The 18,800-nt window shown below is 36.9% G+C and overlaps 3 protein-coding genes across 3 annotated transcripts; 2 read left to right on the top strand and 1 right to left on the bottom strand.

Annotated features, from left to right (window-relative positions):
- Positions 1 to 1,511: 1,511 nt before the first annotated feature.
- Positions 1,512 to 2,090, top strand: LOC121237390 (protein GRIM REAPER-like). Its single transcript, XM_041134102.1, has one exon. The coding sequence runs from the start codon at positions 1,570 to 1,572 to the stop codon at positions 2,047 to 2,049; it is 480 nt and encodes a 159-aa protein (XP_040990036.1). The 5' UTR covers positions 1,512 to 1,569; the 3' UTR covers positions 2,050 to 2,090.
- A 2,493-nt stretch (positions 2,091 to 4,583) lies between these two features.
- Positions 4,584 to 16,298, bottom strand: LOC121237389 (proton pump-interactor 1-like). The gene is made up of 8 exons (XM_041134101.1): positions 16,067 to 16,298; positions 9,102 to 9,512; positions 7,198 to 7,386; positions 6,891 to 7,070; positions 6,571 to 6,765; positions 5,768 to 5,866; positions 5,144 to 5,668; positions 4,584 to 5,045 (listed from the first exon to the last, which is right to left on the bottom strand). Exons 2-8 carry the CDS (start codon positions 9,474 to 9,476, stop codon positions 4,716 to 4,718), a joined length of 1,893 nt encoding a protein of 630 aa, XP_040990035.1. The 5' UTR covers positions 9,477 to 9,512; positions 16,067 to 16,298; the 3' UTR covers positions 4,584 to 4,715.
- On the top strand, positions 13,881 to 14,462 carry LOC121236690 (uncharacterized mitochondrial protein AtMg00860-like). The gene is made up of 2 exons (XM_041133121.1): positions 13,881 to 13,957; positions 14,075 to 14,462. Exons 1-2 carry the CDS (start codon positions 13,881 to 13,883, stop codon positions 14,460 to 14,462), a joined length of 465 nt encoding a protein of 154 aa, XP_040989055.1.
- Positions 16,299 to 18,800: the final 2,502 nt, after the last annotated feature.

Below are 18,800 nucleotides of genomic sequence, written 5' to 3'. Positions count from 1 at the left end.
TGTAGATTAACGTGACCAACTAGTGAGTTTAACGCATTTATCGCCGGGAGAGAAGATCCTCTACACGTGAACTTTCCGGCTTCGCCTTCAAATCAATATTAGTAGTCAACCAATTTAATTAATTGTTTCGAAAATTAAAATTTCCCCGTTCTTGATGATGATTAATTTGGAAGTCAGAATTCTTGAATGCTAACATGCTTCCCAAAATGGACAAAGCTTTCGTCAAAATTCTAACTTGTATATATATATAGAATAATATTAGATACAATTATGAGTTGTGTAAGCGTCGTGTACTCATTTTGAAAAAGAGTAAGATCTATCATTAAGAAAATAAATTTTCATGTGGAATTCATATTTTCTCACTTTTTCAAGAGGAATGCGCACGCTTGCGACTCTATGACTGTAGCTATCATTTTTCATATATATATATATATATATATATATATATAGGTTATGATAAATTCTATTTGTAATTCTCAAATGGGGATTGCATGGGCAAAGCCTTAATTAAATAGAAATAAATATTATTTTGAGAATAATATTATTATAATTTTCAAAAATTTTAAAGACAGAATTGATTAAACTTGCACATGCAGTCTCTAAATAGAGACTGTACGTAGCATTGGTCGTAGGTTATATATATAGTTTGTGAAAATGTGTCTATAAATGCTTACTCATAAATTTACTAACTTTATTAATAAATACTGATAACTTACAACTACTAATCAGATATGTAAGCTTTAAAATTTATATAAAATGCTAAAACTCATTGAAATAATTTGTTTCGATATTTATTCAAACTGGCCCCAAGAAAAGAGATCGAGAGAGAGAGAGAGAGAGAGAGAGAGAGAGAGCCTTTGATTGATCATAATTATTATTTAAATTTCATAGTTTTAGTCATAAAATTACATTAAAGCAAAGCAAAATTTGAAGAGTAATAATATACACATGCACAATCTATTTACAGTCTTTTATACAACAATATTTTAAATTGAATGTATTTCGATAAAATGAAGTTATTTTTATAGATTATTTTATAAAAATATCCATCATTTAAAATAAGGTTGTATAAATAATAATAAAAATAAATATATATACAACATGACATATTTAAATTATGTAATGTAAATAATATATATATATATATATATGATGTACAGAGACTTGAGAATATATGCCCGTAAATTAAGTACAGCGGCGTCTAGGTAGCTAGCTAGGTATATATATGGCTAGAGTTCTGATTAGTCAAGAATATATATTTAATTAATTTAACTTGCTCTACCGAGAATTTAGAGCTAGCTAGTACTACTTAACAAGTTGATTAAACTGAACTTAATAATTATTAAATACATGATATTCAGTCAATTCAATGCAGAGCGTTTTATTTTTTAAGGAAAATTATTACAAGTTGCAGCAAAACAAAGTGCTTCCCTTGAATCAATACTCGCAGCCTATATATATATATACATGCACAATGGCATTGATACGTACGTGCCCACCATCCTCCTCGATCACCGGCTAACCCTAAATGCGGGCAGTTCGCCATTTTCACGAGAGAGATTAATTAATATGGCTTGCACTCTCCTCAAGCTCACGACCATTCTCTCCCTAATCATGCCTCTGATAATAACATTCCTAGCTCTGAACTCTCAGTTAGCTTTCTCAATTGATATCGAAGAAGACGATGAAGATCAGTACGTACTCGACTCTCCATTAATGGCCAATATTAATCTCAGATCATCGAGAAGCAGGTTCTTGGCCAGCGTGATAAAGAAAGGTGCTCGGTGTCATCCCATCACAAACAATGTGTGCAATGGAATACCAGCAAACAACGGGACCAGCCTGCTCTACTGCTGCAAGAAGCATTGCCGGAACATTCTTGGCGATCGGAACAACTGCGGACGATGTGGGAGAAAGTGCAAACAAGGACAGCGTTGCTGCAATAGGATCTGTACCGATATTACTAGCAATGAGAATCATTGTGGCAAATGCCATAAGAAGTGTGCGAAGGGGGTAAACTGCGAGCTGGGATTTTGTGGGTATGCTTGAATTTGTTCAAAACGTATTCATGTACGTCTTCAAGTTTCGAGACTGAAACTGATCATCATGCTGAATGGATCATTTACATTGGACGTTCTAATTACCATTTTCAAGCTGTTACCAATAAGTTATTTTTATTCCAATGTTTAATCAAGTAATAACCAACTCTCTCATGTTGGCGTACGTCTTTTAAATCTTGATTTGCTTTGAATTACCAAGCTGTTTCAATTCAGGGATAAAGATGTCTGTTAAGTTATTATCCGAGATTGCAGTCTCAATTATAAGAGAAATAAACATATAAATAATCTTACAGTATTTATTAAATATTGAATACTGTATTCACATGCATGCATAGTAATAATGAATACTCATTTCTTATTTTACCTTTTCTCATTTGAGGTTTTTAAATCTATAATCGAACTTAAAAGAGATGTTCTCCAATGATCACTACCTGAAAACTTGTATAGGCTAAGGGCACGATATTTGGTTAATAGTAGTGTTATATGTACGTACATGAATTTTATGTACGCACAAGATTCATCTTATCAGTTTTCTTTTTAAATTCAGATTTTGAATTTCAAATTTCATAATCTCCAACATATCAATAGCTAATACGTCAATGCGTATTGTTATATATGTAAAAATTATAAATACAAATAATATTTTCCTTTGGCTAATGCATGCTATTATATAGTTTGCAAAGAAATGGAAACTATCAAAGGGTGGATCTAGATCTAGTTGTATACAGCTTGTTCAAAGAACATCAGGGGGTATTGAAGGCATGCACCAAGCTATGAGTTTAAGTTGCCCATTCGTCAGGGCCTATCAATTACGTAAAAATGTTCTCATGACATAAATTGTGCTCATCGATCGATCACTCATAATATAATGCAAGTACATGACTAATTAACACATGCTTCTTATACGTGCCAGCTTATAAATTTCTTGCTAAAAGGTTATGTTCAATGCATATATATGATATTGATATTAGAACGCAAATGTGTTCTTTCAGTTATTTTTGTTTCACTTAATATTCAAAAGAGAAATGATTTAGCCACATAGGGATTTTATAAAAGTAAACTCACAAATTGATGTAATTTGATATGCTACGTCAGACTATAAAATTATTCTTATTATAAAGTAAATTTGAAACCACATTAGTTTGTAATTAAGTTTACTTTTGTAAAAATTTTCTGTAACTATAGCATTTCTCTATTCAATATATATATATATATATATATATATATATATATACCCATCTTTGACTTGGAGTATGCCTCATTTTCACAACTCCTCTCAACTCAATCCATCTCATCTCATCTCATATAATTATTACAACTATCTCAAATTCTCACAAAAAATAAAATAACAATTTAACTTTTTTAAATCTCAAAACAAAAATAATATTAAAAAATATATTCTAACAATATTTTATTCAATTTTTAATTTTAATCTCAACTCAACTCATCTCATATACGAAAAGTGGTGATCAAGAAAATCACGTATCTCGTTCACTCGAGTTGTGGAAAGGTGGTGATCAAGAAAATAAACAAAACAATCCATCCTCTTATGCTTTAGCTGCTTTTTGTTTCCTTTTTTTTTTTTTTTTTTTTTTTTTGGTGGGCTCCTAGAAAATGGTTGGCTAGCTAGAAAATCGTTTCTTTATAGTAATGTTACTCATCATTTCAATTATCATCATCCTTTCATCATCTCATGATGTGGCATTAAATGATTAGAGATTATTTATATATTATATTTCATTTATGAACCTATTATCTAATGTCATGTTATAGCCGGATGATGAAAAAAAAGATAAATAAATTTTTCGTTTCTTTATTTCCTTTCCAACAGTTATTTTTTAAAAGAGTTTTGCTACACAACCTCCATCACACTCCATACTCCACATTTTTTTAAATTTTTTAATATTTTTTTTTTAAATTTTTTTTGAGTTTATTCTTTTTAAATTATTTCAAATTTTCTATTCATTATTCATATAATAAAAATTTGATAAAAAAAATTATAAAAATTAAAAAAAAAAAAAAAAAAAAAAAAAAAAAAAAAAAAGTGGAATGTGGAGAGATTGCGAAGATTTATTCTTTTTAAAATGGCTCGATTGTTTTGCCTTCTCTTTTCTTAAATGAACGAGTACTACTGGAATTCTTGAACCATCTGGGCTTGTGCCTATAAATTATAACTCACTTGTTTTTCTACGAAGTAGTCCTGCACAGCAGCTTGTTAAAGTTTTAGAATAAAGAAAAATTATTCGTAAATCCATTTATTAATTAACTGAATCATTAAATGCATCCTTGATACACGTACTAAGTGCGAGTATCTTTACGGATATCGAAGGAGCTCCCTCAGCTTCAAAATCTTCCCTTGCACCTATTGATCATAAATGAAACTTGGTCTTTTGAGAAAGTAGCAACTTTCATGGATTCAGATAGCATTCATGAAATTTAATCAGGAGTCCAAGATATGAAAATTCATCCAGTCAAACTAAATAAATGTAGATGTTAACTTATCAAAATAAATAAATGTAGTGTCGCTTCTCCCCAACTGACTGAGCTACCAAAAACAATATGATTTAACGAACAGGAATAACTTGACTTTAGTACTACAAACCTACTCACGCTCTGGCATAAAAGCTGGTCCTTTGCTCTCCCTATTTAGTTCCTTTAGAAAAGATAGTAGTATCCAAGCAATAGAAACAGCACAACCAACACAGCAGCAGGAGCAGCCCATATCCAGTAGTTGGTCGACTTTTTCCGTTTCAGGAAGACTTTTGGTACAGAATCTGGGCCTTTGGATCTGTTCCTGGGTCTGATAGTATTGCCCTTTTGAACCTTCTCCCTTTGTACCTTCTGCTTTGCTGCAACTGGAGCTTCAACAATTTCATCTATCTTTTCTTGTTCAGCATCCTCCGACACAACTTCCATAGGTGGTTTTTCTGGGTCAGTAGCAAGTGCAGATGCTGATGCCTTCTTCTTTGCTTTCTTCTCACGCTCCTGAATAAGATAATCGGACAAGAAGCATCAGTTTTATGCTTCACTCTGAACAGAAATAGCAAACCAGAAATAATTGAAATATATAAATTAAAAATTTCCTTGAGCTTCTTTTCAGCTTCCTTTTGAGCTTTTATAGCTGCTTTGGCTGCGGCTTTCTCCACCAACTTCTTTTTCCTTTCTATCGCCTGTTTGGCTTTCGCAATTTCCTGTTCTCTTTTCATCTCCTTCAACTTTGCTGCATCAACTTCATTGGCTTTGGCAGGAGTGTTCTTTGGCAGCTCTTCTAACCCAGGGATCTCCCTGTCTTCTTCTACTTTATTATGCTCCAAGGTGGATTTTGGATGTGTTGCTTTATTTTTTGTTTCCTTCTGGGCTTTTTGGGTGGGCAAAGTAACCTGTGAAGTTGATTTGGAATCTTCCTTTAATTCTTTGACACTAGCTTTTGCCATTGTCTGTGTCTCGGAAAATGTTGGTTCTTCCAACACCACCAAAGGCTTCTCATCTGGGTTCCTCATCCGTCCATCCCTACTCAATTGTCTACCATCTAAAGATGGCAAAATTCTTTTCTCATAATCCTCCTTAAAAGCCTTGTTACTGCTCCATAGGGACAAAAAATTTTCAACCTAATCAAGAATAGATTGACGTAAGAGATTAGAGTACAATCCCAACAACTTCAGACTAGGGGATGCACTTAACATAAGACAAACAGTAATTGAACAAACCTCTGAATGTGAAAGTTCCTCAAGAGCCTTAATATCTTTCTTTGCAGCAAGCTCCCGTGCTTTGTTCAAGGCTGTACGGCTTTGGTAAAAGCAGGCATTCTGAAAAAAAAGGATGACCTTAGTACCAATTTAATTGCAATCCTAACTAAAACTTCAATTATTGTCATAGCCCTCTAACACTGGCATTTCCCTTTTTCAACAATTTTACCTTACCAGCATATGACACTGCAAGTCTGCCACTAATAGTTATCTAAAAGGGGAAGGGGGTTGGGAAGGTAAGTTGTAATAAGTGATAAATGAGAATTTCCAAACAAGGCAATGATGAGATGATGCCAACGCAATCTATGCAACAAAACACAGTTTCTCTTTACTTATACTGTAGTGGTCTATCTCATAGACGTACTTATTAAAAAAAAAATGGTCTATCCAATGGATGTTCTGACGTTGATTCAGCATCAGAAGTCATCATTGAGGGGAAATATTGATCTTTCTAGAACATACAAGTTGGAGATGTGGTTGAAGAATTTTACAATTGACCCCAGAGCTATTTGCATATATAATTTACCATGGCCTGCCATGCATCAGGGGAAATGAATGGGGACTTGGCTTGCCAAATTTATAGCATTGGCCAGCAGCACTTTGAAAATTTGAGGACCCCGGAGCAAACTAATTTAACTTTCATAATTGCACCAAGGAAACTTAAGATGATTTAAGGAAATGTCCAACAGCAAGCATGTTCCTCTTTAGGCCCACAACAACACGCAGAGAGGATCCATAAATGTAGCACCAAAGTACAAATCTACCCCTTCATCACGTTGTTTTCTGAGTTGTTGAATACTTTCATATGCCTTGTCCCTCTTTTGGATGACAGCTTTTAGCTCCTCCGATAAAGAATTAATACCATCGTCCACTGCCGTTAGTGTGTCTTCAATTTGCTTAATTTTGGTCTGAAGTACTTGTTTCTCCTTTCTTACTCCATCCAAATCACCACCTATGAGCTGCAATGACATGTGTATTTTACAAATAGTTGGTATATATGATAAAAAAATATATATAAACAGCTTGGGATAATCAGTGAAATGACAAGCTCCAAAACATAAAATTCAAACTAGCACTGCCTTACTTTAACCTGGTCTTGAATGTCTTCTCTCTGACCCAATGAATCTTGTATCTTTGCTCTCATAGCAGCATTTGCAACAACTTTTTCCCTTGTTGCCTCTAGTTGTCTGATTTCTCTAAGGAGTTGTTTTTCCTCAGACAACGGAATGCTCTCATGTTGTATGCGGTACTGCAAACCATGGATCTGTATCCACAAATCAACAATCAGAGTAAGAGAACAAAAGAATAAAAGGTATCAACGACCAATGTAGCTCAAAATGAACTAATATATCCAAAATCTGCAAAGCAGGGGGAGATTAAAAAAAACATACAAAATCATTAAGCTCTTCCTCAGATGAACATAAACCACTGCCCCGACCGACGGTGTTTGTATTGCGCAGCTTCCAAAGAGCCTGTTGCAGAGGTTCAATCTCCTTTCTTTTCTCATCCAAGATTGCCTTAAACTGCCGGCTCTCATCTTTCAAAGCTCTAATCTGAGAAATCAACTCTGCTCGATCCGACTACAGAAGAAGAAGAAATAAAACAGCAAGATCACACGTAGGATTTTTTTCAGATTGCAGTCAGTGTAATTTCATAATCTATGCACATGAGAGATATTTGTTCTCATCGAACAGCAAAAAGTACTTTCATTTGCACAATAGTTGTCAGGTGGAATTTCAGAATTTGTATACATGAGAGATATATGGTGGTGGTGAATTTCAGAAATAAACGGGCAAGAACACATGAGAGATATTGGCATGTGCAGAATTTTGTTTTGATTGAACAGCAAAAAGTACTTCCATTTGCACAAAAGTGGTCAGTAGGAGGTCAAGCCCTCTATAACTAAACCTTTTCTTTAATTGTAATTGTCACTTTGTTAAAGAGACACATCAGTCACTTCTAACAATTTAAGTGCTTTTTGCTGTCTCCAAAGGGTCACAGGTCAATCAATTCTTTAAACATGTAGTCCATCCACAGCCTTAATGTGTCATAAAAAAGCATACTCCAAATCTTTATTTTTTGAATATTCTCCTAACATCCCTCAATTATCTCTTGTTTATTCTTTTTTTTTTTTATTGGCACCAGGTGTCCAAGAATAAAGTCCCAACTACTCCCGGGGATACACAAGCCCTCGGCAAGGAGTTTCCCGCAAGTGCAACTCGGGTAATTCAAGGGCAAGTTCCCCCAGTTCGATGGCCCATAGAAATTGTTTGCACCCAAGAGGATTCGAACCTCACCTAAAGGGAGCATGCCACCAAGACCAAGGTCTTTACCACTTGAGCCAACCCCTAGGGGTTTGCTGTTTATTCTACGAATATCAATTCCCACCTAGGTCAGCCTTCATTCAATATTTTGATATGTGCATCATCCATGGCCTCCCTCACTCACTCACTCTTTAACCATAGAAATAACTTTAGAAAGGTCACAACTCAATCAGTTCTTTAAACAAGTTTTCAATTGAATATCCCATGGTGAGTATAGGTCGTGAATGGAGATCACACATTGCTTGAGAAAAAAGTTCTTACTCTTTATAATGATTCCAAGGGTCTCTAACCCCTAGGAGCTAGTTCAAGTGGCAAAGGCTTCGGTCTTTGTGTTATGCTCCCCCCAAGGTTCAAGGTTCGAATCTCATTGGGCGCAAACAATCTCTAGGGGCCATCGGACCGGAAGATTTTCCCCTTGAATTGCCCGAGGTGCACTTACAAGAAACTCCTTGCCGAGGCCTATGCATCCCCAAGATTAGTTGGGACGTTGTTTCCGGACACCTGGAGCCAATAAAAAAAATGATTCCAAGGGTCTCCAATTATACCATTGACTAGTGTTTTTTAAGTATGGGCTCATATGTGGCTTGGGCCTCCCATGAGGTGTTACACTCCCTCCCTCCCTGAACCTTTAACAGCTTCTAAGTGGCCCTCAAGTTAAAGATGGGTCTATTTTGACATGTGATCATGCAATTCCTTTGCTTTCACCTAACGTGAAGGTTTTGAATTAAAACAACAATTACAAGAATCAGTTAACAAGTTTGGAGATAAAATGGGATCTTTTCTTCTTGTAGCGAGATAGTCAATTGGGGATAAGTGTCTGTTTTTATGGCCTCAATTCTGGGATTCTACTCTAAAGGTATTGGCTGCACTTGATAGCGTCAAAGACTAAAATTAAGACTTAACAGAATATATGAATCAATGGCTCAGATATAACTTATAAGATTACAATAGCAGACCAAACTCTAACGTACCAGTTTTGCCTTTAGCGCTTCAGTTATCTGAAAGCGTGCTTGGTTTTTCCTCTGAATCTCTTTGTCCGCCTGATCAATCTTAGCTTTTATTTTTGGGTCATCATATGATCGGCATCTGACAAAATAAAAATAATGGATCTGCTTAGGTGCAGGCCACTCGTCAACCGCATCCTTTGGGAAGTTGGCATCAGAAACACCATTTCCTTCTCCTTTAATTGGTTCATCTCCATGTGAACCAAATTTCATGGGCTCGTTAAGCCCTGGCCCCTGATCCAATTTGCCATTCTCCTTCTCATGCAAAACATTAGTGCATCCTTCAGTTACAGTGTCCACTGGTCCTTGGACCATCTCAAACCCCACAACCTCGACAGCCATGGTTCGCCCCCAAAAGCAGCCTCAAAACCAGAAAACCTGATGTAAAAAGCAAGAATATATCATGAGAATGAAGATAGGAAACCTCATTTTCTGAATAAATCAGACAGTCCAAATTTATATGTTTTGCACGTTTTCTTGTTGAATTGATCAAAACGCTGACCAGTACATGCATTCATAGAAACCAATTTGAGGCAATTATGTTATGGAACAAGAAAAAAGATGACGACATGAGACCATAAATAATTTTCAAATTTTCATCATAAAAATTATAAAATAGTTAAGTCTAGAACACCCTAAATAAAAGATGCACTAAGATTTTCAACAGATAATATTTATATCTAGGACACCCAAAACAAACAGACGCACAAGATTCGATTCAAAGCCAGCAGTTAATTACATTACATGAGCATCCAAAATCTTTAAAAATCCCCCAAACAACACAATAAGGATACTCTGGACAAAAAGCAACATTATACCCAATAAGGAATACACGCATGCATGTTATACATCTAGTCATCCATTTAAATGAGTGTTTATTTCAAACGAAATAATTTTATGAAACACTAAAAACAAGAATCTAAGCACACACATCTTGTAAGGTGTATGGGAGGAGAGGTTGAGTTCTGAAGGAATTGTGCTGAGAAGAAGGATGAGAAGTGAGGGTCACGAGTTGAGGCAAAACGGTGCGCTTAGCTTTAATGAAACGGTGCGCAGTGTGGAATAACAGAATTAACGGATTAGAGTTGGGAACGGTGTGTTTGGCTTAGAAGGGAAGAAAGACAAAGGAGGCTTAACGGCATCGTTTTATTACTCTTTTACATTCATTTGTATAAATACTGAAGTAGAACTTCATTGTTTCCTGTTAAGTTGCTTAAGATCAATTCCTGGAAGTGTATGGAGGTTTGATGCTCCTCGAAAACTTTATTCAAGAATCAATAAAGTGGAAAATAAAGTTGAAAAGTCAGCCATGGCTGACCCCGAGTTAGAAACCCTCGACCTTCCACTCGAAAACCAAGTGATGTTGAAATCGCCTCCAATGCACCATGGGCCCTCCCACCAGCTACACAAACCAGCAATCTCATCCCAAAGATGCTTCCTGCTGTTGTCATTGTTAGTTCCATAAACACCTGCAAAACCCCACCCAAAGCCATCATCCAAATTAATGAAAGAACATGCAACCACAAACTCACCAATGAACTCCTCCACCAAATCAACAACTCTCTTATCCCACATCACTATAATACCCCCTGATGCACCCTTTGAAGCAAGACTAGTCCATCCCGCATACGAACAATTCCACAAACTTCTTATAATTTTCCTATCAACGTACTTCAATTTAGTCTCCTGCAAACAAATAATGTTGACCTTCCAATCACGGATTAAGTTCTTCACTCTAAGGCGTTTGTTCGCGTTATTCAAACCCTGAACATTCCATGAAAGGATCTTGGGCTTCATAGATCGCCTAGATTCACCCTATCAGTAATCATCCCTCTGCTAGCGCTTCCTTCCCTTGATTCGTAATTTATGGAACAATGTAGCCTCTTAAGCTCCCTTTCTCTTTTGATGGCAGATCGGTTTAGATGTGGTTGTCCTGCTACCATGGCTGTGACTAATGCTGTAAGGTGATCCTCAAAACCAACATAGGAGATCCCTGCACAATGCCGAATCTCTTCAACCTTCTTCAGTACCCAATCTGACTGTGGATCATATCGTAGTAATGTTGGAGGCAAAGAATAAATAGGACTAGGATCATCCCCAGTGTCCCCCAGTTCAGCAAAAGGCACAATGTCTCCAGACCCTGGAGACTCAGCTGAAACAAGTTCCTCTTCTTCCTCCACTTCAGAATCAACTTCCTCTTCTTCCTCAACTGTGCAAAGGACCCTGGAAGGGATCTTAGAAGCTTCCATTGAGAGAGGACCAGTGGTGGCTTCAAAAGGGTTTTGGCCAGCTTGGGCTTCAACCACGGGGTTCATGAAAGCTTCCTCTCGAGCCAAGAAAAGGTCATGGTTGCAACCCAAGGGTGCGACTAGGCAGGTCGGCCCTCTCTATGACGACGTCAAGACTTCAATGTCTTGAGAATAGACGGCGACATCATTTAGACCCAGCCCAGTCGAAGCCATCGTCGTCATGCCCTTTAGTCACGCACTATCAGTGCCGGTAAGGTCGACGGTGTCAGTGTCGGTAGGGTCAACGGGGTCTGGCGACATTTTCTGTGGTGCCGACAAGGTCGCCAGCCAGGGTGTCGGCGGGTTTAGGTTACACGAGCCTGAGGTGGAGGCTCAGGCCCGAGTGGAATTCTTCGGCCACTAGACAGAATTGATGGGCCTCATGGGCTTCCCGTTTACGGGCCCAACCCAGGGAGGAAAGTCAGGCTCCTTCCTGCGCAATCCCGTTCCAGCGGCCTCTTCATACTTCTCAACCCCGCTTCCCTGGCCCATTATCACACTTAAGCCCCAATCACCTTTCCTCATAAGAGTAGAAATTTCTTCTGAAAGACCTGACAAATGGCCTCTGACCTCCCACAGCACGCCTTCTACGTCGCCCAACATAGGACTTGCGACAAAGACTCCCCTATCACCCTTGTCAGCGATAGGTCTGCTAAAAAGATTTCCTACACTACCCAGCCTTTTGCCCATTGCTTGATTCCTGTCAGCCACAGTGTCATAAACACTCATTGTCGACAAAGTCAGTGCCGCTGCATATGATGCTCCGTTAAAGGGTGGAAGACTCTTCCTCCAGGTCCCTAACTGTCTCCCTTCTCAAATGGTGGCTGGCAAGTTTGCCCAAGTGGTAAGCGAAATCCTCCCAACCACTGCCCTTCAAGCCTTCAGGAAGTATCACCGATCCCCTCTTCTTCTCAAACCCGAGTTCTGCCAAGTGCAAGAAGCACTCCCTAGCGTTTACGTGCCTTTGAATGGCAAGGACTCCATTTCCTATCCTCTTTTTCCTAAATAAAGAATCCCGTCAACAAGAGGCTAACCCCTCCTCCACCATCTGGACCACCCATGTAGCCAAAGCCCTGCTTACTACGATGGACGTGACCAATCTTCTGCTACGTTCAGTGATACGTATGCTACTACCCCCCTCCCACGAGAAAACAAAAGATTTTGTTTCCACCTTGAAGTACCTAACATACTCCATATGCGAAACTGACTAAACAAAGAAAAATGTTGTAGACAACCGGTTCGCATCCTTGCCGCGGCCTCGCATCTGACGTGGCAAAAAAACAAAACGGCATCGTCTTCGTTTTGGGTCTTCCAAGGAGTCCTCGTCTCCATCCTCATCTCATTTCCCTTTTCAAAACCCATTTCTGTTCTCCCCACACCTTCTCTTCTCCGAAATGCACCCCACGATTACTTTTCATCTTTCCCAAATTGCTGTCTTCTTCTTCTCTAAGCCGCAAACAGACATCTCTTCTCCGTTTGGAAATTGTTCGGAAAGAGGATGTTTTCCTTTTATAGTTGCATATCTTGATCTTTTCATTGGTTTTTGGAAATTGGTTTGTGGTTCGGCCAGAGCTAAAAGGAATTTTAATTGAAATGTCAGATCCGACATCCACTCCTTTTTGCAAAGCGGATTTTCGCCCGTCTTGGTGCTCATCTCTCTCACAGTCTCACTTCAGCCTGAGAAAATATAGGAATAGACTACAAACTAAAACTCCAGGATAGTGAGATTCGCATGTATATAATTCGGTAGCTCAGAAACAATGGTCGCTCACCTAGTTCACGCAGTCATTGGATTTTTTAAATTTTCTTCGTTGATATGGAAATTAAAATAGCAGAAATGCAGAATTTAAGGTTTTACTTATTTCTTGCTTTCTCAGCAACCAAACATGTGGAATGTTAAAAATCTAGATCATCCAACTGTTTAGGATTATTTGAATTTTTGTGCAAACCAGTTGGAAGGATGGATGGTTTTGAAATTCAGTGACCTTTCTGTTTTGAAGCAGTGAATAATCATAAAAAATGCCTTCACAAAAGATGTTTTGGCTTTTTTTTTTATTAAATTAAAAAAAGCTAACGTTAGGCAGGGACGCAACCCCAGTTGTCCCTAGAAGAACTGCTAAACAAATACCAAAAGGAAATCGCCTTGGCAAAGGGTGAATCAACTCCGGCGAGAAGCACCAGAGGTGAGGTTACGAATGTGCATGGATAAGTTGTACGGAGAGAAAAATGTTGTTTTCAATGTTATAACTTTTTAAGCAATTGTTCACCGAGCTTTGAATCTAGAAACCATCAAAGACAAGTTTCTCATACCTGTCATTGATGAGATACTTGAGGAGTTGTTTGGTGCACAGTTTTTTTCAAAGCTGGATCTTCGATCAGGTTATCACCAAATCAGAGTGAAGGGGACATTGAGAAAACAACATTCAGAACTTATGAAGGCTACTATGAGTTCTTAGGAATGTCCTTTGGCTTTACTAACGTACCTGCAACTTTTCAAGGGCTGATGAATGACATATTCAAGCTCTTCTTAAGGAAGTTTGTTTTGGTGTTCTTTGATGACATCCTTATTTACAGCAGTACCTTATCTGACCATTTGAGACATTTGAGGATCGTTCTAGAGGTATTGAGGTAGAACACTTTGTATGCAAAAAGGTCCAAATGCAAGTTTGGATTGGAGGAAATCGACTACTTGGGCCATGTAATTTCTGCTAAGGGTGTGAGGGCTGATCCTTCAAAATTAGCAGCTATGCTTGAATGGCCAATTCCTGGATCTTTGAAGGCATTGAGAGGCTTCCTTGGTCTCACTGGATACTATAGGAAGTTTATAAAAAATTATGGCACTATCGCAACACCATTAACTAATCTGTTAAAGAAGAATGCTTTTGTTTGGAGTGACATTGCTACTCAGGCCTTTAGCAAGTTGAAGAAGGCAGTTACTGAACCTCCTATCTTGAGGTTACCTGGTTTTTCTAAGGCCTTTACAATAGAGTGTGATGCTTCTAATGTAGGGTTGTGGGTTGTCCTTATGCAAGAAGGCTAGCCAATTGCCTTCTACAGCAAAGCCTTGTAGGGTTAGGGGCTCTCTTGTTATCCACATATGAGAAAGAGCTTTTGGCTCTTGTGTCTGCTGTGAGCAAGTAGAGACCCTATTTACTGGGCCAAACCTTTAAGATTAAAACAAATCAACGGGCTTTGAAGTATCTCTGGGAGCAAAGGGTTGGAACAGAATTTCAGCAAAAGTGGTTATCCAAATTAATGGGCTATGACTTCACCATTGACTACAAAAAGGGCAAAGAAAATGTAGTTGCAAATGGTCTTTCGAGGAAGGCTGAAGATGAAGTTTTTTGCTGATGTGAAGAGAACTATGAGAGTTTTCAAGATAGAGGATTGGATCTTCTAAGGCTTCAACCTTATAGACAAAAAACAATTGCTATGAGGCATAATTTGAAGTTTTCACCAAGATTTTATGGTCCATTCCAGGTGATTGAAAAGATTGGAATAGTTGCTTATAGGCTGGATTTACCAACATCTTCAAGAGTACACATGTCTTCCATGTATCATGCCTAAAGAAGAAGTTGGGCCAAGGTGTTTCTCCACTGCCAGTGTTACCTCCAGTGGATACGCAAGGGATACTCCAACCCGAGCCTGAGGCAATACTGGAAAGAAGATTGAAGAGGTGGAAAATCAGGTAGCAACAGAAGTAATGGTTAAATGGTTTGGGGCACCAATTGAGGACAGCTCGTGGGAAATGTTATGGAAGCTGAGGAATCTTTACCCACACCTTGTGGGCAAGGTTCTTTGTGGAGAAGGGAAATGTCAGGGCCTTGTGGACAAGGTCCTTAAAGGGGTGGAGATTGTAAGGTGTATGGGAGGAGAGGTTGATTTCTGAAGGAATCGTGCTAAGAAGAAGGAAGAGAAGTGAGGGTCACGAGTTAAGGCAAAATTGTGTGCTTAGCTTTAATGAAACGGTGAGCAGTGTGGAATAACAGAATTAACGGATTGGAGTTGGGGACGGTGCATTTTATCCCATGAGTGAAGCAGTGCATTTGGCTTAGAAGGGAAGATAGGCAAAGGAGGCTTAACGGCGTCGTTTTATTACTCTTTTACATTCATTTGTATAAATAACGAAGTAGAACTTCATTGTTTTCTGTTCAGTTGCTTAAGATCAGTTCCTGGAAGTGTATGGAGGTTTGAGGTTCCTCGAAAACCTTATTCAAGAATCAATAAAGTGGATTCTTGGTTTCTCTCTCTCTTTTCTTGATCACGTTCTTGTTTTCATTATTTTCTTGTTCTGGGTTTCTGGGTTGGTGTTGGTATCTTGTGTGATACCTTACAAATCTATATCTCAATCATGCAAGCAACTGTAATCAGAACAGCACAAAATTCAACAAGAGCTTTATAGAGACCAAGTCCTTGCCCCACACGAACCAGGCATGCAAACGCAAATCCCACAAAAACCATCAAAGAAAAATCAACGCTAAAAGATCAGAATGTAATCTTAACACCCTCGATTATGAAGATCAATATGGATCTCCCACAAAATTCAGAAAAAAAAAAAAACAAAAACAAAAACAAAAAACAAAAACAACAAAATACGAATACGAGGACTAAAATGATTAAAAAGGGAAAATGGCACGTTATTACCTGGAATAGAAAGAAATCGAAGCAGAGAGAAAGGTGGGGGGCGAGATTGTGCAGGAGAAGACTATTTATCGCTGACAAAAACGAAGGGGCCCCAATTCCGAGTTTTGCCCCCAAAATAATAGAAAATGTAAAGGGTTTAGATCTCTTCAGCCAAAAAAAAAAATTCTCGCTTCCAATGCCAGTCTCCGAACCGTTTCCCAAACTCTCCGTCTCTCTCCGATTTAATTTTAGAAGATTCAAATTTAAAAAATTAAATAAATCAATCAAATTATATCGTATAAATATTTAATTATAACTTATAAATAGAATTTTTTATTTACTATTACCATTTCGTTTCTAAAATTACTCTTTCATTTAAACTTAATTACGATAGACAGAACATCGATGTCACCGTAAACACGTGATTTCTACGTCGTCTGTTGACGTTTACGAGAGAGAGAGAACAAAAGATTGGATGGTAACAAGCTAAAATACAAAACTACCCTTTGTGCATTTTAAAAATCCGTGATGAAATAAAGAAAAGGATTAACCCAAGACACCTAAAAATATGCTACATTTTATTTATCTTCACAGAATTTTCGTCAAAGTTTAACGAATTAATTAACATTACTATTAATTTATCCGAAAAATCACCACCACAGCAACTATATCTCAACCGTTCATGGAATAAGTATTTGGTCACTATTGCCAACCCCGTAACTGAACACGACTACTACTACATAAATTTGGCATTCGTTTTTTCTTTTAAAATTTCATGTGAATTTTATATTTATCTATTTATTTAAAAAGAAGTACGCGATTCTACACATACTAGAATTGTAAATATCATTTATATAAATAATATGATCTAATTCCTACGTGAATTGGACTCGAACTACTTCCTTAACTTTGAACTTTTTGCAACTATAGGTTGGTAGCTAATTATTATATTATCGTATTTGCCTAAAGCATGGTCAACCCAACAAGCAATATTCAGTTTTGATCATTACCTCTAAATGTTTTGTATTTAATGTTCTAACAATATTCACAATATATGTTCATGATATCAAGTTATTCACGATATAAAGCTGGACTTCACCGGTCGAGGTTTCTTTGATGCTTGAATTGACCAGATTATTCAAGATAAACGATTGAAATCTATAAAGGGATAAAAGGGTATTAAATTAAGAAAAGATATATCAATGGGACACTTACAAAAAATTTCTCAATCCTATTTAAAAATTGAAGATTTGTTTCCTTGTTTAAATGCTGAAGTTTGCTTTTAAATAGAAAATTTGGATTTCAAATTTTCAATATTTTTTTTAAGGTAAATATAATCATTCATTCATCAAGAAAAATTTATATCCATGGCCGAATACATGTAGAGATATCCCATATCAACCATTTGGAACTCCACTAGTACACTATTAGATTGGTCTGAATTTCACTACTACTAATATTCTTTACAAACAAACGTCCAAGAAATAGCACTTTGCTTAAACAGAGAGTCGACCTCACCCTTCATAAAAATGGAGGATTCAACCTCTACGGACAAACTATTCAAAAGACAAACTCTTTTTTTTTAACTATATAATAAATAAAATAATAACGAAAAATGACAGATTATATTTTGGACAAATCCGATAGACTTTGAAATCTGTGACAGTTGTGAATGCCACAATTTTTTCTCTTTTCAACCACAAAAGTCAAATATGAAAGATTTTGTGGTGGCAATTATAGCAATCCGGCACATGTGGTGAAAAAAGCTACCGGAAGAGGTGCGTGTGGGGACCACATGCAGTTGTGAGTAGCGCGTGAGGATCATGCATAGTAATTTTTGCAAAACCGCCACTATCCTTCGAACGATTTGCAACCTGTAAGTCTTCTTGTGCTAAGCGTATCTTTCGAGAATTGCCGAAAAACTGTAAATCTGACTTTTTTGACATCAAATTAAGAAAAATAAATTTAGAAAAGAGGAAAGGAGATGGAGAATGAGAAAGAAGTCGAGACCTCCTCCTCTTCCTCCGATGAAAATCAGATCTAGAGGTTTTTTTTAGTGTGAGAGAGAGGGAGAGAGAGAGAAATTCAAGTTTTTAAAGATAATTAAATATTGCTTAATTTTGGTGCAAATTCAAATATATGATCTATGCAAATGACCTGAATATTAAAGACTTGTATCCAAATCTCCAAAATCCAAACATCCAAACACACACACACACACATATATATATATATAAAAGAAATTCATAATTTGTTCACAATTATTTTATAAAGAGAGATGCTTTGGCCATAAAATAATTTTATAAAAATAAATTTATAAATTGACATAATTTAATGTGGTATGTCAGATTATAAAATTATTTTTATTGTAAAGTATATCCAACATATTATTGAAAATAAATTTTTAAATTATTTTTATAAAAAATATTTATAACTGTAACACTTGCTTTTCGTAAAATTGCCCAAGTATCTTCTAAAATTTTAAATTTGTAACCACCCATTATTGTACTACTATACTTGGGCCCCATTTGGATGTTTAACTGAATTTAGATGAGTTGAGTTCTTTATAAATAATAATGAGTTGAAATGATGAAACGAGTTTTGTGGAGCCCACCTAAAATGAGTTTAAATGTGTCTAGATATTAATATGAGTTTAGATATATTTATGAGAAGTTAAAAAATATTGTAGGTCTCGTGTGTAAATATGTGTTAAGTTAAAAAAAATTGTGAGTTTCACGTCTAAAGAGATTTTGAG

The sequence above is a fragment of the Juglans microcarpa x Juglans regia genome, chromosome 6S (assembly GCF_004785595.1).
Source record: "Juglans microcarpa x Juglans regia isolate MS1-56 chromosome 6S, Jm3101_v1.0, whole genome shotgun sequence".
Taxonomy (NCBI): domain Eukaryota; kingdom Viridiplantae; phylum Streptophyta; class Magnoliopsida; order Fagales; family Juglandaceae; genus Juglans; species Juglans microcarpa x Juglans regia.
The sequence above is the reverse complement of the archived record's forward strand: the minus strand, read 5'-3'. Positions and strand labels throughout refer to the sequence as shown.